The 25,443-nt window shown below is 40.9% G+C and overlaps 1 protein-coding gene across 1 annotated transcript in view; it reads right to left on the minus strand.

The window, feature by feature from the left end:
* The window catches only part of sema5a (sema domain, seven thrombospondin repeats (type 1 and type 1-like), transmembrane domain (TM) and short cytoplasmic domain, (semaphorin) 5A), a 131,984-nt gene that overhangs the window by 60,328 nt on the left and 46,213 nt on the right, over positions 1–25,443 (minus strand). Inside the window, exons 3-6 of the mRNA XM_046066236.1 lie at positions 23,922–24,021; positions 18,785–18,830; positions 7,546–7,608; positions 3,190–3,288 (exon numbers count right to left, since the gene is read on the minus strand). Of these exons, the coding sequence (XP_045922192.1) occupies positions 3,190–3,288; positions 7,546–7,608; positions 18,785–18,830; positions 23,922–24,021 (308 nt within the window). The remainder of the gene's footprint in view (positions 1–3,189; positions 3,289–7,545; positions 7,609–18,784; positions 18,831–23,921; positions 24,022–25,443) is intronic.

The raw sequence follows: 25,443 nt of genomic DNA on the forward strand, positions 1-25,443 counted from the left end.
CTGTCCAGAACTCAGCTGCCAGGCTTTTAACCAGAACAAAGAAATATGACCACATTACTCCTATTTTAGCTTCATTACACTGGCTCCCAGTATGTTTTAGAATTGACTTTAAAATTCTATTGATCACTTTTAAAGCTCTTCATGGCCTCTCGCCTTGTTATATTTCTGAACTTTTAGTCCCATACACACCAGCACGTACCTTGAGATCCTCGGGCAGAGGTCTGTTGTCTGTTCCAGAGTCTCGACTGAAAACTAAAGGGGACAGAGCGTTTGCTGTCAGGGCCCCGAGGCTCTGGAACAGCCTGCCCGAGGAAATCAGGTCGGCTGAGTCAGTGAACTCTTTTAAGTCCCTTCTTAAAACATACTTTTATAGGAGAGCCTTTCCCGATCTTATTTGACTTTATTTTATCCATTTTATTTTATTGTATTTTACTAATTTTATATTAATTTTTCATGCTCTTATCTTGTTTATTATTTTTTGTATTATACTTTACACTTGTTAAAGCACTATGTAACTTGTTTTTGAAAAGTGCTCTACAAATAAGGATTATTATTATTATATTATATCTCCATGGTCTAGTTTGTGTCATTTTAGGGGTCCTTGACGTGAGAAAGTTTGAGAACCACTGATTTACAGTATATTCAACTTTAACTTGTGTTTGGAGACTGAAGAGAAATATATTAAATGAATTGTTATTTGAACTGGCAAAATACTAAATACATAAATTCAGTACTCTGTAACAAAACCAAAGAGTACACTGACACAATCTTCTCTTCAAATTATAAGAAAGCAGTTAAATAATTGATTACATTTTTATGTAAAGACATTGCCCTGGGTTCTACACTTGTTAATAACTAATAAAAATAGGGTCCCTCCCAAAAAAACTTCTCTCATCGCCACGATCGCTCTAATTATCACCATCATTGTTGTCATCATCAGTGGCAGCATGGCCAAAAGCCAGGGAAATGTACAGCTGTTTAATCTGTAACCCCCAAGCACTTACAAACTAATAGAATATTCTGCTCCCTCTCTCTTGATCCATCACAGCTGATAGTTAATATGTCTGAGCGTCACTGCACTGGTGTTGCTGAGCCCAACTGATGTTTCACATAAAAGCACGTTCAGTGAGTAAATATGACAGCCCCTGATGAAATACTGCTATAATAATGTCATGACATTTCAACTATATGTATTTTCACAGCAGTAAACAGTCATTATGAGCCTGTGACCTTTGGATGCAGTGCTTTTGGACAAAAACAAATGTCATCATAATAGTAAACTCCTGCCTCCTCCTCCTCCTCTAAAATCAACCAGAAGGAAACGCAGATATTTGATATGTTCTTAAGTAAGTAAAATGCCCTGACATTTTGAATGTTGGTCTATACTTAACTTCAGTGGGCAGCGGGGCACTTGTCACAACAATAGTAGATAAAAAAAGTTTCTGAGCTGACACTTCAGTTATCAAGAAACATGGTTATTGGCAGCGTGCACTTTTGTAATAAAAATGAAAAGGATAGCAGCAAATTACAAACTGGGTTTTGTTAAGACACGAAACAATGTGTGTCGCCTTTCCTTTTTTCAAGATCCTGCTGACACACAATTCAAATTGAAACATCTGACTAAACATCCCTTTAAAACATGGGATTAAGAGCTAGAAAGAATTTGTAGGAGCATGAGAGAGAGAGGAGTGAAAACGTTGCGCCACACCAGAATTAAACATAGAAAAAGAAAAGACAACCTGATTTGATACAAAGAATAGAAGCTAAACAACTGCAAAGACTGAAGAAGGGCAAAACAGCAGTGTCTGTGTACTTGTAGGCCAACGCCCTGATTATTGGGAGTAATGAGCTTAAGGCAATATTTTGATTGCGACGTCTAAGATGTTTGAGGTAGCACGACTTCCTAAGCGACCTTAATACGATTCATCTAATTGGTCTACACCCCTGACTGCACAACAAAGGAGAACAGCCGTACAGTAAGTCCTGTGATATCAAGATCACCACTCAATCACATCTTGATTAAATGTGTTGATCAACCTTGACCTTTCCTTCTGACATTGTCAATTCAATTAATAACACTCCAGTCTTCATATTTGCAAAGTTATCAGGCTTGCCCAGCTTGAAATATCACTGTTATTCAAGGATAATTACTCTTTAAAATGTCCTCCTGGGGTAATCCGTGTTCTTTTACAGATTTTCAGTAAATAATGAGAATCAAATGTGACATATATTCCAGACAAAGAAAGAAACTAAGCAATGGCTGCTGTCAGCTTCTGATGGGAGACTCCTGAGGGACTGCTACAGCCTGCAAGGCAAGACGATCGAATATGCGCTTTGATCACTCACCCATTTTGCTCCCCCCCTACTGTGCTGTGACTGGATAGTACTTGTTACTTCGATGTGTCCTTATGACTGGATGCTAGGTGTGAGTACAATGTTGCCCTAGGATGATGATGCCCCTTCACCTGTAACTTATTGCATTAACTTTCTAGTTGGTCTTTATCACTGACACACATGGTTCAAGATTGTGTGTAATAGGTTCATTGGTTATGCTGCAACTTGACGCAAAACATGTGGGGAACAAAACTGTGTTAAAAACGTCGGAAACACTAGTTTTCGTTAGCATAATTTGTTAGCTTGTTTAGTTGTGTTGAAAGAAGTTATCCAGTGAAGAAGCGCATAACACTACTGAATAATGTGTGAAAGTCTAAAGCAAAGGGAAAGACACTTGTCAATTAAGGTGTTTCTTTATTCTTAAACCTTTCTACAATTCTATCTCCGAAAAAGAACCAAGTAAGCCTGTATCTGCAAAGCTTGAGTGTCTTGAACAGAGAAAGTCTTTTATTGCTATTGTTTTATATATATTTTTAATTACATATATCCTTCGTGACAAAAACTAATTAAACAACTCAGCCAGTGTGGTGAATACAAGATAACATAGCAGCTAACATGCCAGCGGTAGTGCTAGCTCGATCACTGCCTTTAGTTTGTAGCTCCCCAACATTATTATGCAAAATGACTTGCTGAATTTGCTTGGATCAGACATGAGAGTTTACAAGGTCATTTATACAGAGACAGACACCTTTTATTGGGTTAAAATTGGCATTCATGTGAACCTAGTTAAACAAAAGTAGCCTAGAAGAAACAAGTAGGAGGAGGCTAAAAGAGAAACTCTGTTGTTATTCATACCGTTCGGTTGGTGCAGATGGGGGTGAAGGCGTTGGTTCCACAGGTAAACAGCCTGTTCCCATTCACCAGCAGCACCCTGATGTAGTTCTGGCACTCCTCCTGTGGAAACACACCAGCAAACACACATATCGCAGTTAGCAGCAGCACCATTATCTATCCATTGACGAGCAGCAGCATTAGGCAGAGGGACAAAATTACACTTTATACCAATAAATGAGACAAACACCTGCAACCACGGGGAGGGATACTTTAAAACGTGGCAAAGCTCGACAGAGTCAAATCAAGGCTAATGCCCACACGGCTTAGCCATGTCACATCTTAATTCAACAGGGACCACGTTTGGAGAGGGACCTGAATGAAGTGGAGAACAGATAAATGCAGCAGGCGTGGGAGAGGACCACTCAGGATTAGTTGAGAAAATGGCCTTGGCTTTGTTGACTAGTCAGAAAGTGTAGCCTCTCCTATGCTTCATTCATTTGTTTTTTCAGTCTGCTCTCTACATTAATCAATTCCAACAACTTTTCTCTAAATTATGGAGAAGTACATGCTCATCACTCTTTTCTTGGCTCGCTCCTCCTCTGAGGTTTTGGCATGGGTTTCTAGCAAACCACTCAGCACTTGGTTAAAAGCACACGGCAAATAAAGCGTGACAGGCAGAGTGAATGATTGATTGAATGATTGATTGCCACTGAACGTCTTGAACTCTCAACATTACCGTCTCTCGTGCAGCTTTGCTGGGGATTTCCATCACAAAACTCAGCAAATGTAACAACAACAGTCAGTTTTCATGTCAGAGAGTGGCATTTGTTTTTGTCCTAGGACAAGGTAATAAAGTCATACAGTCTCCATTTGAAAGGGGCCACGGCTGGGTTGGTGAGGGCCCCTCGTAGAAATTTAAAACCTTGTAAATCTACTATTGTCTGAGCCACTCGAGGTGCCCACAGCGACCCTCCCTCCCCCTCATCCCCCTTTCAAGGGTCTGATTTAGGAGTGGAGGGCACTGTAGGAGAGAAGAAGGGAAGAAGGGTTTTTATTTCCCCCTATCAAGATGGAGTTTGACTCGTAAAACAACTCGTTTCCTGGTGCTTACGACAACCTAAGTATGTGTGTATGTATGTGTGTAGTGACACTTGTTATGTATGCCTATATATCTGTGCTGTTTGTACTGCTCGTTGTGTACTGTATTCTTGTGTAGGCCTATATCTGTGCACATAAGTACAGGAGGGGGGGTGGGTTGTGAGGGGTCTGCATAATTAAATTCTTCTCAGCAGTTTGTTTCTATGGTAAATAACGCCATATTTAATATTTGCCCAGCCTCACAGTCTTGACTTGTTTATGAAAACTTCCTGACAAATGTTCCACGTCTGTACTGTAATACAGAATCTGTTGTGCTTGGCTCACGCATTATAAAACAAAACAGAGGCAGCAATCAAGTGCTGTCAAGTCAATTTAACTCTCCTTTCTTCTCCCGGTTGAAATAAATCAAATACACAGGAGAAGAGCGGACGCGTGCATTAAGAGAAAAAAAAATACAATCACTTGTAAATTCACTCAAAGCACAGGCACGGTATCTGTGTAATAGCTTAAGCGATGGTATATTGCTGCGCGCTGAGCTAGGTAATAAACCATCGAAAGCCCTGTCAACTGCAGGAGAATGAAGTAAGTCTTTTAATGCTATTCTTAGTGTACATCACAGGAGCTGATCCTCAGAAGGGAACAGTGAGCAAAACAATTCGACTCTCTCAGACAGCAGCGACTCTCAAGGACTGAGGTAGCTTTGGTCTGTAATTCACAACAGCTATCTTGTGGTGGCCAGCCCATGCATGCCTATTATGGGCCCCTAACCACCTTTCACAGGAGGATAAATACACAGTGGTGCACACACACACATACACACACACACAGGGATCAGGGCTGGGCAGTTCACCTATAAGTCAAGTTCAGCTCGAAACCAGCTGTTTGGTAGACAGAGGGTTGGCAGTGAACCACATACAAAAACAGACACTTCTGCACAAAAAGAAACTTCAAAAACAATAGGAACTCCCTTTATGCAAGGTCAGTAAATAAGAGTTAAGATGTGGTTGGGGAAGCTTTTTACTTCACAACAAGTTGATTTAGATCCTTTTGAGGACAATCCCACATACAAAGCAGGGATTCCCAGTGATTTTATATGTTAACGCTGAATTAAGAGCTCCCTTATTCTGTCAGGCTTCAAAATGTTTCATCATAACTTTTAACTTTTTTTGACTTTTGTGAGCTATTTGATTGTGATCTGTTCTCTGGAGCTCATTCAACTCTGTCTGTTAAAATGAAGGGAGATCTGTGATTCCTAATCTCTGCAGCACTGATGCTCCCATGGGAAAGTCCGACATCTGGGGCCTTCAGTTCCACTGGTAAACAACATTGATTCATGTGTTATTTTTGTAGCTTCATATCTATATTTTCTTCTACTATTAAAGGGGAGCTTCATCATCATCAATTTTACACATCAGTACCAATTTATTGTCATCTTCCAGGGCTCTTTAAAGAGCTTTGTCAAGTCTGAGACATTGGTTGAGTTGGAAAAGTAAACTTTTAGCCACGTTAGCGGCATGACTCAAGGAATCGCAATGCCTGTCAGTGGGTTTGTCAAACTCCTGACTACCTTGAAAATTGGTATTTGTATTAGTACTTGGTTTACGATCAAATACCTTCAAAAGTAATGACATACTTTGTCTGTGTTCGTAACAGGTAAAAATATTGTCTCAGAAGGTGTCTAATGCTATGTTCACACTGCGGGCCTTAATGCTCAGTTCTGATTTTTTTTCTTGTTTGACAGTTCACATTATTGCTTAAATGTGGCCCATGTCAGACTTCAGTGTGAATTGTCCATGGCCTGAAAGTGACCCGCATGCCCAGAAGAATACACAACGTCACATGCAGCACGCTGTCGTACATAAGTAAACAATGAGCAACAGAGTTTAGCTCCAGTTAGCTCATACTTACTAAACCTCCCAATTTTCACGGAAGACTCCCATACTTCATTGTCCTCTCACGGGTCACATTCTCCCAAATTATGACCAGTGTTCACAACTTTCTGTCCTTTTCATTACGGCTTCTGGCGCTGTACAACGCATCTGCCTCACAACTTGTAGAGCTTTTTCATTCCATCTACAGCAAACTGTGACAACAGCTGCTCTACAGTGACGTCAAACTTGCATCAGTGTCCAGACTCAGGTCACATTTAAAAAGATCCGATATGTATAGGATTTGGACCACATATGAAAGTGGCCCAAATCCGAACTGGAAAATATCAGATTCCATGTGACTTAGCCTGTTCACTCTGTTATAATAAGATCAGATCTGAGTCACATATGGGCCAAAAAAAAAAATCAGATTTGGGTCATGTTGGCCTGCAGTCTGAATGTAGCCAAACAGGACAGCAAGGCATCGAATGCAGTTTGAACGGATCGAACGATCTTTTCATGTCTCATAAGATGCCTTCAAACTGCTCCCGTAATGGTCAGTTTTCGATGCTGCCTTTTACCCATAAATCTGTGCGCAGTAGCGATAGCTCACGAGACAACAAGCTCAATTTCATTACAAATATAAGTTAACTTATATATATTTTTATTTGATTTTTGAAAAGTTAGCGAAAACTAAACACTGAACGATCATACTAGCCCGTGACTATAACCAACCAAGTCAGTTTATTATGATTTCTGAGGTGTCTGATAGCCATTTGCCTGTTCAATAGTTCGCTAGCTGACGCTAGGGCTAGTGACTGACGCAAGGCGGCGTGCTGACATCACACGTTGCCATAAATGCTGCCCTAAAAGGCAGTTTGAAACAAATGTTCATAGAGATGCCTTCACTCAAAAGTAATGCCTTCTGAGTCACCTATCTATTATGGTAGCGAGGCAGCATGGCAACTGCCTTCTGTTTCAAACAGAGCCTTTGGGTTTAGTGCTAATTCGCAAATATTAGCTTGCTCCATGCATATTAGCTTGCTAAGATGGTGAACATTATACATTAAACATTAAACATGAGCATTGGCATTGGCATTGTGAGCAGCGTTAAATGTTGTCAAATGAGAGTTGTAAAAAATATGGCAAGCTTATGTTAACATTTAGCTCAATGCGCTGCTAAACCGAAGTACAGCCTAACAGAGCTACTAGCATGGCTTTAGACTCTTGCAATACAAATAGGGTGTTCAGTTTGAAGTATGTTTGCTTATGCTTTTACAGAAGACAAGATTTTGGTTTGCTTTATATTACATTGCATATAGAAGTTGTTTTTCTCAACCTAGTGACAAGTGTCTGATAAAGCAATATAACAGTGCGACATTTCAAATACTCAGGCATCACTTAAACTCACTTCAGATTTTCCACGGCTGAAGCAGGCTCCCTTGGTGAACTCATCGCAGTGCCACTCAGCCTCCTACAGAGTGAGAGAGAGAAAAGAAACATAAGGCTCTCAATAAACCATCAAGAAGAAGCAAACATTAGAAACATTTGGCGCCATGTCACCATGAACCACTCTGAAGACCAGTCAGGGAACCCAAACAAAAACAATACCTGGCTCTTAACTGGGGCAAAATTCCCACCTTTTTGAAGTCAATGTGATGTCTGGTGACCTGATGTCTCAGATAGCTCGGCAATAAAAAACGCCATAGAAGACATGAAAACACAGTCACAGGTGTAATAGAAACCCATACTCTGACGGGTTAGACACTCTGTCTGAAGCGCTGATATCTGGGTGCTGACTATTCTGGGTGCTGACTATTCTGGGAGGAATGGATTAAAACAGAAGCCGACAGTAGATGAATTTGACATTACATCTTCACTGTACTCTCAATCCTACATACACACACTCACACATACACACTTACAGTACACAGAAGTTTATAAGCCATGTTAAATACAGGCACAGAATCCAATTAAGGTGCATACCAAGCAGAGACCTCAAGAAACGATGGGCAAGTGCGTGCAGAGCCGAATGCCATTTTGATTTATGTGTGAGGGAAAAGGAGGGATCATAAGACATAACCTGTTATTCCCTAGAGTAGGATGTCACCGTGATTTACATGTGAGGAAGAAACAGAGGGGCGCCTTTTACATTTTACAACAGGAGGGAGAGGAATAAGATGATAAAAGCTCGACCCATCTCCTCCGAGGGTGAAGACACCAGCGTGCTCCAATTTCTGCCGTTTAATTTCAGCGTGACCTCTTGGGGGGCTTTCTCATTGAAAAAAGTTCTATTCATGAAATGAGTGTTGGCCTCGGGAAAGCAGCGGGCCGCTAAGACACTTGCGCTTGTGACAGGCAGAATTAGACGTCACTGCCACCAGCGCAGTATGATTGGCAAAGAGAGGAATACTTAACAGAAAAACTGGCTGGCGCAATGATATGCTTAACGCTAAGTCATGAAATGTCTCCAAAAGTAAAACTATTCAACTTTTTTTTTGGCTGTAGAAATACGACTTTCCTGCAGTAATAACCTGGCTAGCGGCCAGAGGCGCATGACTTCACTCTCTGAGGGAATATAGTAAATATCGCTAACTGAAAGAGAATATTAGATTTCACCTTGTTATCAGGGCTTTTTAATGCCGGGACAAGAGCGGGAACGAAAACTGAACCCCCCTCAGCACTTAGGAGAACTTCTTTCATTTCCTCTTTGAGGAGCTCTGGGAGTTTCCTCTGTGTTTTATGACAAGGCCTTTCGCTTTCCGCCTCACTGGCTTTTGGGAGATGTAGAAACACCCGTATGTACACACACACACAAATGCACACATAGGCAGTAACAGGAGGGAGCTTAGAGAGAGGAGAGAGCTCAGGGTGTGTGGGGCTATTCAGGGAGGATAAGATATGGAGTATTAATGGGAGCTGGCTTCTCTCTTTCTGTCTGTGTGTGTGTGTGTGTGTGTGTATGCGGGGGGGGGGGGTCACTTCACATTCCAGGCCAAAGCAGGCTATTCTGGGGCTCTTGCCGCCACCACAGACCCAAACCACACACATCAGCACAAGCAGCACAGCCTGCACACACAGCACCACAGCATGTCCCAGCTGAATTGAATGTGGGCGCTGAAAAGTACTTTCACTAATCGCAAGGGGGGGGGGGGGGGGGGGGGGGGACTGTTACAGGCCTGAAACCATATTCTTTCATGCTCAGTGTAAAAATCAATCATAGTACAAAATTACAACTTGAGATCACATTAAAGGGAGCAAAACGGTTGCTTTTATCATTACTGGGTGATTATGTCATCATCTGAAATAGTTAAACGCAGATTTTCAGAATGCTACTGTACATATTCCCATCTTTAGGACATCAACTTTGTGACTACTGAAGGAGGTGATGCCATAAGCCTGTAAGTAGGGGATGTGCTGGCATCATTGACCACTAAAGCCAACCTATCCGACTGCCTTGCCTCAAACGGTCCAGAGTAAAGAACAGAATCACAGCCATGCAAAGGCAAGTGCCAGTGTCATTAAGAAACATTAAAAGCTCATTAAGATGCTATTGTTCAGCCACAAGATGAATCTGTTTTGGACGGGAATGTGTCTGGAATGTGTTAAAGAATAATTCTTGGCTTTATCAGCAGAAGCTGCGTTACATAGACCTTTTTCTGTGCTGTTGTCACCTAGGAGTAACTGAAATAGAGGCTTAGAGGGGGAAACAAAGGAGTTGAGAGAATAAGGAGAGAGCTGAACATGGTGGTGAATTAGCCTCAAAGGAAAAAATACATACACCATGACACTGGATAATGTGGAAAAAGGAGTGATATACAGCCGTTAAAGGACAATTATGGTTTTGTACAGCTATATATTTTCATAGTTTTGTTTTTTTGGTAATCATTTTCAGTGGGTATTATAACATTTTACTACACTACAACAAAGTCCGATAGGGCAGAAAAACATGGACGGTCAGTTGTAAACAAGCCAAATGTTTATCTAGAATGTCTAAACCAATCAATGAGCACACCTGATATGTTGCCCTCAATGCTCAGGAACGTTGGGGGGTAGAATTATGATAAGTACACTGGATCAAAGTTGAACCACTCGGTTCTGCAGGATCACGTGACACACATGGGCCCAGAAAGGCACTTTCCCACACACAATCATTTAAAGGGTTAGTGTGTAAGTTTTAGTGGCATCTAGTGGTTAAGGGTTGCAAACTACAACCAACGACTCATGGTGCATTCCCATGCTTCTTGGATCCCATTTCCAGAGTTGAGAAGTTGTTCTTCCGACTTCAGTGTGTGTTCATGTGCTCTTAAATCGGAATGTGGAATGGACGTTACTACAAAGATGTGTTGGATTAGTATTATCAGAGCATATCAACAATAGGCAGACATCTAGTTCACTTTACATGGACAGCAAACTAACCGTTATGACCATATTACAAATTACATGTTTGCAAAATATGTATATGCAGTACGTGATTTTACACAAATCAAAGTTCTATATACTTCTTTATGTCACATGTACACATTACTTCTCTTTTTGCAATGAAAACTTAAGGAGGAATGCACCATCAGTCACCGCTCACCCCTCCCTTTCCAAGCACGCAGGAGTAGCTACGGTGGCCGACACGCTCTGTCAGCTCTTGTGCTAAATAATACGTGTTGTATTCCATTTCCTTCTTTTACTTCTAATAAACCAGTCGACTACTACTACTAGTACTGCTAACATTACTTGTACTTCTTCGTACATATTCAATGTAGTTACAATTTATGTAGAGCAGTTTATCCATTTGGGCTACTGTAGAAACATGGCGGCACAACATGGCGACTTCTATGTAAGAGGACCTGCGGTGTATGTACATAGAAATGTCTCATTCTAAGGTAATAAAAACATAACGGTTAATTTTGAAAGGTCTTTAAATACCACTGAAAACATAGTTATGTATATTATATTGCATTTCTGTTAATAGATCCTCCTAAATATTACACACTGAATCTTTAAAAGGAAAATTATAAATTCTTTATGGGCATAAAGACAAACATTAATGATTCTTGTATTGTCCTAATTTTATCCCTTCAGTCCAATAAAATTAGGGAAACCCAGAATAAAAAAAGAGTTTGTTATATGCATGATTGATTGCTCCTGTTTCTTGCCATGTCGGACTTCTTTCTAGCAATACTGCCACCCTCCCAGATCTCAGCATTTACTTGGTGAGCAGAGTGTTTTTATTACCAAAAGCTATATTTGCCAAAACTACAAAAACAAGACCCACATTGTTACAAACCAGAATAATCCTATAAGCAAGATAAAGTGTGATTAAATGCAGAAATTCGGAGAGGCAGAGAGAGGCAGAGGGAATTTGGCACAGTCTGTAGCAGTCATTTGTTGCTTCAGGGAAGCTGAATAAAAAATAAAAAAAAGATCTGTTATGTTCCATATGTCCACCCTCTCTGCTGTCGCCTGTAATGCGTGCAATCCTCAGAGATGAACCATTGTGCTCGGACCACTCATCAGCCCTCACACTGAGGGGCTATTGTCAACACGAGGTGGGTGCACGAGAGATACCAAAGGAGAGAGTGGGTAGCGAGGGAGATCGACAGAGACAGAGGAAAGGACAGAGAAAGGAAAATAAGGGACAAAAAGACAGAAAAAAACAACAAAGAAAAAACAGAGTCCAACTTCGGAGTCAGCCAGAACAAAGGAGACAGTGTGGGCAGAGCGTAGTCACTGAGACGAGGGAGGGAGTGAGGAGCTGAATTCCAAAACAGCTCAGTTTCCAGACATGATATTGAATATATTTTGCATAAAGAGGGTCCAGAGAACACACTCGCTGCTGACACCTGTCTAGCTTTATTAAAACGACTGGCTGTGCGTCTCATTACAAGTGGACGGTGGGTTGAGAGGGAGATCTGGACAAATCCTGCCGGGGAAATCTAATCTGTCTTATGAATGGCTCATATTACCTTTTGATGCGCTAGCACAATATTTGCTATTCAGACTGATGTCTGCTGATGTAAGCTGCTGAAAGATTTACACATGAAATTGGTGTTGATGTCATGTCTGAGCGAGTGTTTAGGTCTGAGTCACTACATATATCATAACCCATAAAGATATGTCAGTGTTGTAGTGACCCCCTGCTACGCATCTTACTACTTAATGCTGCTTGCACACTGCCCCGACAAACGACGACCGACTCCAACCAACACCAACTGTTGGATCAGTGTGCGCAGTCAATCGGTGTTTGTCGGTGTCAGTCGGATGAAGTCTTAAGAGTTTGACATGTCTAGTCGGGCTGGGTGGAGCTGTATGAAGTCGGGCCAATGTTCGCCATTTTCCAACAAACTGCAACATTCTGCGAGTGTTCCCTTTACAACTAAGTCTATATTCGCATGCAGGACATCAGCGCACACAACTTTCTTTGATGTCAGTGTAGGTTAATAAGGTGTCCATTACTCGCTCCTCTCTCTCTCTCTCTCTCTGTCATTGACAACAGACTGTCTGTGAACAGCCCCTCCTTCTGTGCACAATCTGAATCAGAACATGCGCTGGAGGAAGCGATAGGTCTCGGGCCGAAAAGTGATAATAGGAGCGCCCGCAGCATGTTAAAGCTGTAACGCCCAGTATCTGTACATCTACAGCTGCTTCAAACAATTCTAACGTGCAAATAAGCATCACTTTTATTACCTCCAAGCATCACTTTATGTCCGTGGTAGCAAAGGTATGTCATTGTGAAATGTTTCTTGTAATGGAATAATCACAGTTGCAGTGTTTGCAGTTTATCAGGCCTGACAAACCTTTTTAGTAAAAGCAATAAAATTAGCCTATTGTTGCCGATGAAAATTGTGTTTGGTAGGCCTATGTTTAATGTCCCTTTTTCATATTTTGAAAACAGACTGTAGTCTTTATTTAACATGATTCATGGCTGGGTTAGGCTATAAATAAAATAAAGGGAGTGTCTCTCTTGCAATAACCCTCTCTTGCAAGCATTATTTTTGCTTGATCTGTGCCAACCAATCCACTTTTTTCCTCGCTGAAATATTTAGTTGCACGTAGTATTGCACTCGCCAAAAAGACAGGGTATTGCTGAATCAGTCCTTATTACCAGCTACAATACATTTAAATGGCCAACACAGCCCATACAGCCAATTCAGTTTTACACTTGCCAAAAAACTGCTTGTGACTACAAGGTTCTCGAAATGAATTGATTTCAGTTATGAGCGTTATATTTGAGTTATGGCTGATTATAGCTCACCCAGTCCTTTCAACCTGTTGAAATACCTTTAAAGGGCCAATACACAAAAGTGATTGCAGCCTCGACCTTGTGACTTAAATAAGAAATAGGCAACCAAAGTCTGTCTGGTCAGTGTGAACTGACAGTTGGTTTTCTGAAGGCTGAACCAACTGCTGTCACCTTTAGAATGTTGGTGTTAGTTGGGCGCTGTCTGAGCAGTGTGCGAGCAGCGTAAGGCTTGGCAGACTCGTTCTACACATGCGCAGTAGATCGGTTGGTGCCCTGGTAGCGTAGTCTGCGTGCGGACATAAAAAACCAACAAGCCAAGCCCTTTGATGCCAATTATTTCGTCACGCAGACCCTAGCGGACGCGGAAAGTATAATCCTTGCTTTAGACTCACAGCTTCCTGAAAGTGTCCCATTGATGCTTTTTATTCTATGCATTTAAACAGCCAAGTTAGAGGTTTCTAGTAATTTAATTAGTAATGCTTCCAGAGTTATGGAGGACAGTTGCTGTTTGCTACTGATTAGCAGGGCTAATTGTCTATCTGACAAAGTATAATTGCAAGAGACAGGCCAGTGAAATACAACATGTGTGACTGGAGAGCCTTTTGTTTTCTTTGGAGTCCCCTTCCTTCTTAACAACACAACAATGCGAGGGGAAGGGATGAAAAATGGAGGCACAATATACATCTCAACACCATACAGTGTCTGTTGCCAAGGGGAGCTGTTATGGATAGTGTTTTCATGTGCCAGTGCAGCAGGAGAGAGAGAGAGAGAAAGAGAGAGAGAGAGAGAGAGAGAGAGAGAGGCTGGAGTGAATATCTACTATTTTTCTCCTCCTATGGTGCTGTATTGAATGGAGAACAATGCCACTGATCCTCCTCATCCCAGTACTTATTGACTAATGCTGTGCCACAGTGTTTCTGTTGAAACTCAGCCTCAGAGTCTGCATCCTGTTTCGATTTAGCATGGAAAAAAAGCAAGCTAATATTGAATTCTTAAATAGGGTGTTTATTTCTTTTAATTTCTTCTTACATTATCACCTTTGCTTGGGACATTGTGAATTCAGCAAACTCTTATTTTGCCTGCAAATGACACACTGAGTACCACCATGAAAATGTATAGCCTGTTGTTAGACCAGGGGTGCAAGGGTAAAGATGGAGCTAAAAATAGGCAGGGCGGATCACTGTATTAGGGTATTCAATGACGTCAAAGAACATTAATTGGGGAGCTCACAAGCAGACAGAAACACAGGGCTGAGAGGTACATCGAGCCGATTTGGCCATTCATCAGCTTTGGCAACACAATGCAAAAGTGAACACAATGCAAATGCAGAAGGGCCAATTCATCAGCATTTGTTCGCTCTCTGCAGAGGGCCATGGAAGGTGGATAATTGCAATGCCAGCGTTCACCTGCCTGCCCAAGGTTGGCAGCAGCTGAGGGCAGGGAGCTGAAAACCTGGGATAGAAGGGGCAGAAGGACAATACTGAACAGATGTGAGATATAAAGTGGCATTCACCTGTAGATGAGGGAAGGATACTGTGCTCTATGGCCGCTGTCTTTATAGCTAATTCGTTGCTGCGGGAGCTCTAAATGTCTTGTTAGTTGTGCATGCTGCAGAGTTGAGTCCTTGTCTGTTTTTTTTAGTTTTAAAGTGGAGCAAGGAGAAAAGTATCAACCTTTTGTTCTTGACAGTGTTTTCCAGATCAGTGAGGATAAGGGTAGAGGTTGACAGGGAGAGGAAGGCCTCTTCAGGCTGTCGAGACACTGCAGAAAAAAACCTCTAAGTAACAGATATTAACTCCAATCAAGGCCATAGGAAGGGCTGACTCAAAGACTGTTCAAAGACTCTTCCACTTCAACCCCCAATTGCCTTTTACTTTGAGTACATACTTGCAAGTTCGTGTAATGTGATGAAAGATTTTCTGCTTATACTGTTTTTGATTGTTTTTTAGATAAATCTTCATATCTCTCTTACATGGCTGAACCCTTTCTAAGGCCAGGACTCAATGAGGACCAGGGGCCTCATTTATAACTGTATGTGTGCATCGGATTGACGTCCAAAAGTTGCATATATACAAAACACAGTGCTTACGCACAAAAATATTCGGATTCATAAAACAGTGCGCACACATGTCCAACGCCGTGTTCCCTTAATAAATCAATCAACTTAAAATTTGGCACACATGAGTTATAGTTGCCAGTCAGTGAAACGCACCTAATCAATATTATTAACTAGAGACTGCATGAAGACAAAATAAATATAATGAAGGATAAGGATGGCAAATTCTGACAAAAAAAAATATTTCACCCAGTGTGAGATTTAAGTTCTTGTTGGGGAGGTTGAAGCAAGAAAGAAGATGTTGTTAGGTGAACATATAGTGCATTGTCATACACAGAAGAGTGTTTGTGCCCTGGAGGAACAGGGACACCAGTGCTCAACCCCCCTGATGAGCGACTTGCAAGAATGGGAATCCGGAAGTGGAGGAGGACACAGATTTGCAAGATGCACCTGATGTCCCAGGTCCGTAGTTTGTATTCCCTCGTTTGAAAACAGAGTAAACCAAATACATAAAACATTTATTCACACAAACAAATTAGACACTTTCTATCTTTTTTAGTGGCCCAGCCGGGTCGGTGGTGCTGCCCTGAGCTTTTATATGCAAATGTTTGCAGATGAACTCATATAATGTTAAATTATTTCTTGACTATTATATAATGCTAAAAGGTAATATTTCAAAATATTTTACACAATGGTATCCATTCTTCTGCCACTTGAGTCGCAGTTTCTTATTTCTCCAGTTTCTGTGCATGGATCAGAGTTAACATGGAGGACCGCAGATTCTCCAGCCAAGTTTGTTTTTTATAAATCCCAAAGTTTGCTTAGGAAGTGGTGTACACCTTCTTTTGTCCGTACGTAACTTTTAAAATGAGGCCCCAGATCTGAGGGGTGCCCAGACACATGGGCAATGAAAGCATAGAAATTCTCAGATGGCTTACAATCAACTAGAAAGGACCTCTTTCTCTCCAACTTCTGATGTTTTTGGCCTTTTTCTATTTTTTATTACCTCCAAGCAAGGAGGGCATTTACTGAGGAGATTATGGTTGCTGGGCTCAGGCTTTATTGATCTGTGAGTCTCACCTCGATATGTGCAATAGAGCAGATCAGACCAGCAGTCTTTAGCTACCACCCTGTGTCACTACTCTCTAACCCCTCCATAATACAATGGTGAGATGACCAAGTATACAGGGCTCATTGCAGAATGCTTGAAAACAACTCATACTAGGGCAGGAAAAGTGGGTGGGATTTATTTTGCCTTCATGCAGCAGAAGACCTTGGTGCCTGTTTTCATAAATGTTTTATGCATGTACATCAGCCCATCATCGATCATACGGTAATTATATCCACCTCTTTAGAGTGTTATAGGCTGTTTGTATTACACCGGCTCTAAGCCTTGTGCTCTGTCAAACCAAACACAGCTTCCCTCTTAGCTCTGCCAGCCGTGCAAGAACAAATTACTGCCACTGGGCATTTATCCGACAGGACTGATGCATGGGGATGGGGTGAAATCACAAAGACATGCGTAGGTGTAGCTTTTAGCTTGTTTTCCCTTCTGCAGTTAAGAAAGAAAAAAAAAATAGAAACTGGCGCAACTCTTCTGAACGTTGGTGCAAACGGAAATAAAACGCACTGAACTACTAACAGCTGCTTGTGCTCAAACTTTCTTTGTTTGCTGTGGCTCTTCTCAGCACCATATTCCCTTGTAAATCTATTTGATCAATCAGCAATGCATGTGATGTGAGTGGAGCAACTGTGCCAAAGGGGAAAATCATTCAAGGCTTTTATATCCAACAACAGTAAGAATGACAAATATATGTAAACCCAGCCACAAAGGCAATCAAATCTCTGTGCAATTAATCTCCCGTTTTATGCCAAGATGAAAAAGAAGGACGCAAAGAAAAATAATTCAGACGGAGGCAAATGAAAGAATAGTACTTAAGATTCCTCAAACTTCAGCAGTTGAATTTAGCCTTCCCCTTGACTCTTCCTGGTCCAGTCAAATACAAAGCAGAGACTAGTGCACAGGTCATCTTAAATTGGCTCCAGGCCGTAGCAGGAATTACCAGCTCCTATTCTCTTAAGAGAAGATGTCTTGGAGATGAGGGGTGATTGGGTCGGTGGAATCTCCTCGCTGATTCTGCAGCGCCACAATGAAATAAAGAAGGAAGCATGATTGGGTGCGCGGATAGCACAGCGCATCTTTAAAAAGCATCTGTGTCCCAGTGAGCGGGCATAAAAGGCAGGCTCTGCATGAATCCTCGTCTCTCTTCGTGGGGGGTTTCTATGCTTTCTTCCCGCTGTCTCACTGCTCCCTGATTCCTTTGTATGTGCCGCCTTTACTATTCAACAAACTGAGTCTTGCTCCTTATTTTGTCTGTTCGACTGTTTTTCTCATTTTCCCTTTCCAGGCGGATTTATATCAACACTGCTCCCTCCCGTCTCCCTTTTGTTCCATCCCTCCAATCCCACCCTTTCTCTCCCTCCTCATCCTCTCCCCAGGTTTTCGAGGGTGTAAATGGCAAACATCAAGAGTTGTCAAACCATCAAAGAAGTCTTGCTGCTACCACCTTGAAATAAACCCGTCAATGAGTCAATGTTTGTATGGCAACTCAGTGGGTCACAAAATGCTTAGCTCAACAGGGGGGACGTAGGCTCATACAAGTTTGTAATAAGAAGGAAAGCAAAGAACGAAAACATTTGAGTGACAACATGTGGGAGGAGGGGGATGAAAAATTTTAAAAGTATAATTGCCACCTTGAGCATACTTCTATTTATGCATGTTTTGTGCTAATGTTACGACATGTCATCATAGGCAGGGGTGAACTATAGCCATGAACTTAGCATTCTTTAAGTCCTCTGTAGTATTTCAGATGGTTTGATCCTCTCTGTGGATTTTTTGACCTTGCAACCTTGAAAATAGCGGGAGAGTTTAACCAAAACGGTAGAATCATATTAAAGAAATTGCATACAGTGTTAATACCCTAGAAAATGTCAGACAGTGTCAAACTGGATTTAAACACGAAGGGTTTTTACACTGACTAGAGTTTTTATAAACACTTGTTACCTCCCTCTGTGTATCAACCCACAGCACTGTTGACCAAACCCACTGTCACTCCGCCGGATGGGAACTTGTTGTGACATGTGAAATGCTAAACCATTTTACTGTAACAGCTTTAAGATGTGGTAGCTGGCAGCACGGCGTTTGTTGGAGGCAGGCAGCTCTCTGGGTGCCTGTGCCAGTATGTGACTGTAAGAGTCATATGAGCAGACAGAGTGAACACATATTCACTCAGAAAGGCGGTTGAGTTAGACTGAGCCAGAATCAGAAAGACAGAGTGGGAGAGAATTAGCACTCACCTGGATCAGTGTCAGGTCCTCCAGATTGAGCCTGAAGAGGTGATTTCTGAAAAAAACAAGGAAGTATGTGAGTTGATGGAGCCATTTCCTGCGAATAAACCAAGAAAAAAAGGTGGGTGGATGGTGGAGCATCTCTGCTCAAAGGCCAAGGCTCTGTACAGTTTTTATCTGCGCTCCCTCTTCAGTTCTTTCATCTCCACCCCCACTCATAGTGCCACCAGTACAAAGGGATGTCCACCTCCAAAAAGGGAGCAGATAGACTTAAACTGCTTCAATAGCAACTTGGGAGGGAAAATTCCTGACTTAGATATGTTAGGAGCGAAAACGGTTCAGAGGATGTCAACAAACATGAAAGCATTTAGCACTTCAAACTCACGATGTACAGTTTACGCCACACATTCTTCTTCCATGTCAAAACCTCTCACCTACATTACCCACAATACAATTCGACAGCCGACAGTTCGGCCTGAGATGTGGGTGTGTTATGCTAGTAGCGGCTAATGTAGCCTCGAGTAGCTAGCCTCAAGCAGAGATGAGGCTAACGTTACAGACCGTCTGGCAAGCTCACTTCTTTCTAACGCCACAGCCCCAGATACCTTTATTTTCAAACTTGTAGTCTTGAGGCCCAACGCTTACTCAAGTGACATCACTTGAGGCAATTTATCAGATTTTGTACAGATCACTCTGGAGCCACAAAGGCTTTATAAAACTTAATATGCAGAAGTACTCCCCAAGACCTGTAAACAGACTCTGCATACCCATGAAAAGTGCTGCATCTGAATCATCTATGGTTTCCCCACATTGAATTAAAATGGACCTCTTCATTGGTGGCATAAGAAGGTGCAACAGTCTAGTCAGAGTACTCATGGGGACCAAATTCTGTGGACTCCACCCACCGCAGCATATGATGGACCTCTAGGTTTATCCAACCCATAATTAGGAGGTAAAAGTGCTGAAAGTTTTTACAGCATGTTCCCATGTTCCTGGAGTCCCTGAACAGTGAGCGAGAAAGCGACGGAGAAAGAGAGAGATTGAAAGAAAATCAAAGCCTCACTCTAATAAGTGCCTATCCTGTCTTGCCTGAAGCTTTTCAAATTTGCACAGCACAAACAAAACAGTTTCATTTGCATTTCCAACTTTTCAAGAACCATTAGGTTCTAATGAATGCCCTCTCAAAAGGAATATTGTGTATATTAACTAACGATGTCTCGGGCTGTCTAACCACCATTACAAGAATGAGATCACATGAAACCTGACAATTAGGACTAAAAGTATTATTTATTGTGATTGTATTCCCTTTGAGACTTCGGTATAATCTTTGTACTTTTTGTTCCATGAGCCAATCATGATCCAAGAATATTGTCGGCCCATGCCGCCAAAAGAAAACCCCGTTAAAGATTTGGTAAGTTTAGTGCAATTTTACAGCAAAAAACATTTGTAGAGATTGGCCCGAACATTTTTTAATTGCACTGCTTAAAAACAGCGTTTCTGGCAGAGATCATGCAATAGCTTTAACAATAACCCATAATGTGTTTTTCTTCAATGCAGCAATCATTTTTAAAGAGCAAGAGCTGGTTTTTTTTCATGAAGCACACATCTCATTTCGGGGTTAGAATCTTCAAGCGTGTTCACACACACTCACGCGCACACGTACATACAAACACTTTCGCAGAGAGCTATCAATCACCCAAAGAGTGGCTATCAGCCAGGTCTCAGTGTGGCCGTGGCCTCCTGTTTTACTGTATTGATATTTGCATCGATCCCTCTTCCCCTCCATTATCACTCAACCCAGCCTGCAGCCATCCATCCAGCCACATTGCCTTTCACAGTGAGACACTCAACGGCCATCGAGTTGGCACCGAGAATTTAACTAAATCTCTTATTTAATTTTTTGAGTGCTCCAAATATGTTGTGACAATGTTTTGAAAGAATTGCCTCAGTGTGCGCTGAAAAATAAGTGATTGCCAGCAAAAACACTGTGTTTCTCTTATATTCAATTTCAATTCTAAAATATTTTATTGGCATGGGAAACAGACATTTAGATTATATTATATTCTATTATGTTATCACAATTTCTCCTTTTCGACCTTTGCTCTTTATCTGTCCACACATACACACTTTCCCTGATTAGCCTTTTCAATCTAAGTTCCTGGGGTGCATTAGTAAATTCCCTGGGCTCACTTTGTTTCTGTTTGTTTTGCTATGCTCCTTCCTGCTGGCTCCTCTGTTATCTCCTGCTCATGTGAGTGTTTCTTTCCATTGACAACTAAGCCATTAAGTGAAGTGCAGAGCGCACTTCATCTGGACTCAGCTAGAGACTCACACAGCGTGAATGCACACGCCCATTCCTTACACGAACACACACACACACACACACACACATTAAAGAACACACACACGTATGAAAGATTTTATTGGAGTTTAATATTTGTAACCCACAGAAAACAATCCACAAATGTGTACTATGATGTGCAAATATTTCACTAACTACAATAGGGTGCCACTCAATGTAATGGCCCCACCCCCTCATTCTGTTCCTTTTATGATGCATAGTAACTGTGAGAAGTTTCATTCAGATACATTAATATTTACTGGTAGCTCAATGGGCTCAATGTTTTTATATTTACTTTCATTGTGATAAATTGTTATTTAATTAAAAATTTCTCTACCAAAGTAAATTAATCCTTGAGTAAGTATTATAATTTTTTATATCATTTAACTGTTCTTTTTCATATTCTGATTTGTGTTATTATTTGGTTTAAATACTGTGTAATCAGAATAATATTTTGGGTTAGCACTATTGCAGCCGTAGTCAGTAGTATAGTTAACTCTGTGCAGGGTTGCGAAGGGGCTGGAGCCAATCCCAGCTGTCATTGGTGAACCCTGGGCAGGTTGCCCGTTCATCACAGGGCTAACTCATAGAGACAAACAAGTCATACACACGTTCACACCTAAGGGCAAAGAGTCACCAATTAACCTATGTCTTTGGACAGTGGGAGGAAGCCGGAGAACATGAAGAGAACCCACACAGAAACGGGGAGAACATGCAAACTCCACAAACAAAGGCCTGGGCCTCAATCCACAGAACCTCTTGCTGTGAGGTGACAGTGCTAACCACTGCACCACCATGTCGCATCTGTGTGCCATGTTAATCTTAATTATTCTCATTTTTAGCACCACCTACCAGTTATTTTCTGGTATAGTAAATAAGGACACTTCAAGAGAGGTCACTTAACAAGAGCTTCTTCTGCAGCTGTCGCTTCTATTTGTTGGAGCGCATTGCGGACGTACCCATTTAGGCTCTCAGAGCTTTCCACTGGGCTCGGTGATCTACATATTTTTACATTTGTGATGTGTAAAATCATATCCACAAAAATACAGAGTGACTTCTACACATAAAACAGTTTTTGCACATTTGCAGATTGCTTTCTGTCAATTTTGGGTCATGTTAAATTTGTAACTTCCTTTTTACATATTTGTGGAATTTTGTCCAATGTGTACTGCGGAGATCTGTAAATAAAAATATACACAAATATCTCACTACCCAAAACATGTATTTTTACATTTGTGTTGTGTTAAATAATATCCACAAAAATACAGTGCAATTTGCAAATATGTACAATTTACTCTGTACACACATATTTTAATTTCACATACAAAGTGTTATGCATTTGTGGATCTATTTTTACACACAAAACAATTTTTGCACATTTGCGGATCATTTCCTGTTAATTTGTAGGTCAACTCAGTCTAAATTTTTCTGTACAAGTGTATATAGTTTCCTATTGAATACTTTATCACTGTATTTTTTGTAAGGCTCATGAGTAGGGTCTACATGACACCTCAATACTGGAGATCCATCTTGGGGTGCCGTTCCCAACCAACCCAAGACTGACTACTGGGGGACCTCTTAGACAGGTTTGAGGGGCAATGTTCACTTTATCAGACTAGCCCTATTGCAGCTAATAAATTAATAGCCATTTGCTGGAACTATATACACTTGTACAGAATTTAGACTGAGTAGAGTCCAGTGGTCCAGCAGAAGCAGAAATTGTTGTCTCCTACAGATGACCCTGGGTACTGCAATGGATATTCTTGCAACTCATGAGAGGCAATGTCGCTACCGCCACCTGCTGGTGTAGCTAATAAACTGCTCTCACATTTACAGATCTCTGTTTACAGCTCTCTGTGGTCCAGAGTGGACAAAATTCCACAAATGCGTAAAAAGGAAGTCACAAATGTAATGTGACCAGCACATTGACAGGAAATGATCCGCAAATGTGCAACAATTGTTTTGTGTGTAAAAATAGATCCACTAATTCGTACACACTTTGTATGTGAAATTAAAATATGTGTGTACAGAGTAAATTGTACATATTTGCTAATTGCACTGTATTTTTGTGGATATGATTTTACACAACACAAATGTAAAAATACATGTTTTGGGTAGTGAGATATTTGTGTATATTTTTTTTTTACAGATCTCCGCAGTACACATTGGACAAAATTCCACAAATGTGTTAAAAGGAAATTACAAATGTAACATGACCCACAAATTGACAGAAAACAATCTGCAAATGTGCAAAAACTGTTTTGTGTGTAGAAGTCACTATTTTTGTGGATATGATTTTCACATCACAAATGTAAAAATACACATTTGTAGATAGTGAAATATTTGCGCATCATAGTACACATTTGTAGATTTTCTGTGGGTTACAAATATTAAAGTCCAATAAAATCTTCCATACACATGCTTCAATATTCTCACGTGTATGCATGAACATCACAAAAACACACTGTTAAAAGCAGAACAGTTTATCACTAAATGTGTGCAATCCTTTTCAGTTTCAGTGTTTCAACCACTGAGTAACTGTAAACACCACACACACACACACTTGGCTGGGCTTGATAAAGACAATAGACTTGGAAACAATCTCCAAAGCTATTTTTCTCAGGCTTTTGAAGACATCTGTAAAGAAACTGATCATTACTCATGCAATGCACCAACAAACACTGAAAAAATGGGGAATGAAAGAAAAGACAATAAACGGACAGGCAACAAAGGAAAGAGGCAGGAGGGAAGAAAGCGAGACAAAATGAGACAAAGGGAAAGAGAAAAAAGTCAGATATGGCTTACCTGGCACCAACAATCAGTTCGTTTTGGCCAGGGTCAAAGGTCAGCTGTGAGTAATCCACCGTGCCCTCTGCCTTGAACCTGAAGATCCACGGCTCCATCTCTGCCAATGACACCACAGGACAAAAGAACAGTGAGCCAATCAGGGCAAAGACTTTATCACTGCAGATGACAGCTGTGCTGATGAATTAGCTGTGTTCAAAGGGCGGCTGTAACTTTTCTCAAAACACTCAAAGAGTGGGGTCCTTAAAGGCCAAATTTATTATAGCAGCAAGCCTAACCACTTCTTCCTTTGTTCTGATTTTTATCTTTAAATCCAACCTGTCCTTCATATTTAGTGATGTTGCGTAGCATTTGTGAATAAATACTAGAGCAATCGCACTTGTATTTTGTATTACACAGTGTCACAAATGACATAGCCAAAAAATGCCGAGGCAGGTGCAAATTATATAAAGACAGATGACATGACCCCAAAAGTGAAGCCAAAACGTCTCGATTGCGCTCTGGCAGCTAGCTGCAGTGTAGGTCATAAGCCCCCTCAACCCTATGCACCCATGTTAGTGGATGGGACATGGGCCAAAATCATGATGTTCATTCAAGCGTTCATTTCTCTGTTAAGTGTGGTTTTAATTAGTTATATGATGTTATAAAATGGGGGTTTCACGTCATGATTGAGTCAGCCGGGTGTATGGGCTCCAAAATGACATCACCAGCGCAAGATGGCAGTGCCCATATCCGGGATATTTTGGCTTCATTTTTGTACAGTAGGAAGTAGAGACGCATCGTCCATCTTTATATACAGTCTATGGCAGTGATCCCCAACAAGGGGTACTGGTACCCCAGGGGGTACTTCTGCAGTTTTTTTCTTCTACGGGGTACATGAAAAGATTGCAAAAGTAGCCCAACTAATTTGAAAAAACATAATTTATTATTTTATGAAAAGAATATATACACATGTTAAGGCAGCAGTAACACCTTAGCAACCACAGTACCTGTTGTAATGATGTAAGAGTGTGTGAAAACTAGTTAGCGAGCACATAAGTCTAAACAGCTAAAGGTAATAGATAAAAGGTGGAACTAAATTGCTAACAATTAATCGATGAATAGATTAATTGTTAACTATTACAGTTAATTAAGCGACAACAATTTTGATCATCGAGTAATTTTTTACAAAATGTAAAAATCTTGTAGTTTCTTTACTCCTCTATGACAGTAAACTCACAAATATCTTTGGGCTGTGGACAAAACAAGACATTTGAGGATGTCATTGTGGGCTTTGGAAACAAGCATCAACATTTGTCACCATTTTCTGACATTTTATAGACCAACGACTTATTATAATTAATTCATTGAAAATAGGCAACAATGAAAATAATTGTTAGTTGTAGCACTACACATGATCTGAACATCAGCTTCATATGGTAGTAGCTGAGCTGACCAAATCAACCTTAACATTGACACTTAAATTGTATGAAAAAAACAAAACAATATCCACTTTCATATAATAAATAGTGTACATGATAGG

This window comes from Micropterus dolomieu, linkage group LG01 (genome assembly GCF_021292245.1).
Source record: "Micropterus dolomieu isolate WLL.071019.BEF.003 ecotype Adirondacks linkage group LG01, ASM2129224v1, whole genome shotgun sequence".
NCBI lineage: Eukaryota > Metazoa > Chordata > Actinopteri > Centrarchiformes > Centrarchidae > Micropterus > Micropterus dolomieu.